At 56.0% G+C, this 1,103-nt stretch overlaps 1 protein-coding gene and 1 long non-coding RNA gene across 3 annotated transcripts in view; one reads left to right on the plus strand and one right to left on the minus strand.

Moving 5' to 3' along the window:
• LOC108444947 overlaps positions 1–1,103 on the plus strand; it is a 56,246-nt gene that overhangs the window by 51,787 nt on the left and 3,356 nt on the right. The window lies entirely within an intron of this gene.
• The window catches only part of ANTXR2 (anthrax toxin receptor 2), a 78,566-nt gene that overhangs the window by 25,015 nt on the left and 52,448 nt on the right, over positions 1–1,103 (minus strand). For both annotated transcript variants that reach the window (XM_017727333.1, XM_017727334.1), the window contains exon 15: positions 29–109. In XM_017727333.1, the coding sequence (XP_017582822.1) occupies positions 29–109 (81 nt within the window). The remainder of the gene's footprint in view (positions 1–28; positions 110–1,103) is intronic.

The raw sequence follows: 1,103 nt of genomic DNA on the forward strand, positions 1-1,103 counted from the left end.
CCCCCCCGCCCGCGCGCCACACACCCACCTGGTCTCCTTGCTGGGGCCGCATCAGCGAGACTCTGTCATACTGGCGCCGCAGCAGCGCCCACAGCGCGTCCAGCCGGCCCTGCGGGGACACAGCGGCTCAGTCAGGGGGCAGCACACCCCACCCGCACGGGGGCTGCCAGGGGCATCCCAGGGACATGGAGCGCCACAACGGAGCACCACTTCCCTGGAGCCAAGCAAGCAGAGCTAAGCCTGGGCTGTTTTCCCCACAGCCACTGCAGTGCTGCTCCTGCCCACCTGGAGTGCCAGGGAGGGCACTCACCTGCCCGGGGAGTGGAGTGGCAGGGCCCAACCCACCCGTACTCTGAGCCATCCAGGAGCGGTGCTTTGTTTGCCGTGATTTGGGCCGAATGCCCCCACGTCCAGCAGGGGTTTATCCCGCATCAATACATTTGTTTTTACAGCACACACGCGGGCCCTGCTGGGCACGTGGCACACGGTGAGTCCCACGTGAGCTGGGTGCGGCAGGTTCACCACAGGTGTGCAGCTTCGGCGCAGGACACGCGCCGCGGCTCTGCTGCTGGTTAGGAGCATCCCGCTCTGCACAGATGGCTCCAGACCTTGCCTGTGTGCCTGGACATCACGGCTTCAGGGCTTTGTGGGGGTCAGAAAGGACTCGCAGGCACTTGGGAAGACAGAAGTATCCAGAGTCCCAGCTACACCTGTGTGTGTTCTTCTCTTAACACCTAAAGGCAAGGTATTTACAGACCTACCCTCCACTTGTAAGAAGTGCTTGTGCTGTGTTTGCAGGTGACTCAGAGCATCGTTATTATGAGCCAGATAGAACAATTCACTTTTTGTCAGACTTCTTGCATTACATTGTTTTACATAATTTTTTTGCTTTTCTTGGTTTGTCATGACAATGTGTGTTTAAAACTTAGTGTAGCAGCTACAGACTGTGCAGTTTTGGGTTTAATTAGCTCTACTAAGCCAACAAACCCCCATAAATTTTAACGCTCTCATTGTACAATATGTCCCTTTTTAAGGGGAGGCAAACAGAACGTGGCAGTAACGATCAAGTATTGCATTTAGGGCTACAAACTGCTCCTGCCATT

This window comes from Corvus brachyrhynchos, unplaced genomic scaffold (assembly GCF_000691975.1).
Source record: "Corvus brachyrhynchos isolate BGI_N302 unplaced genomic scaffold, ASM69197v1 scaffold112, whole genome shotgun sequence".
NCBI classification, from domain to species: Eukaryota; Metazoa; Chordata; class Aves; order Passeriformes; family Corvidae; genus Corvus; species Corvus brachyrhynchos.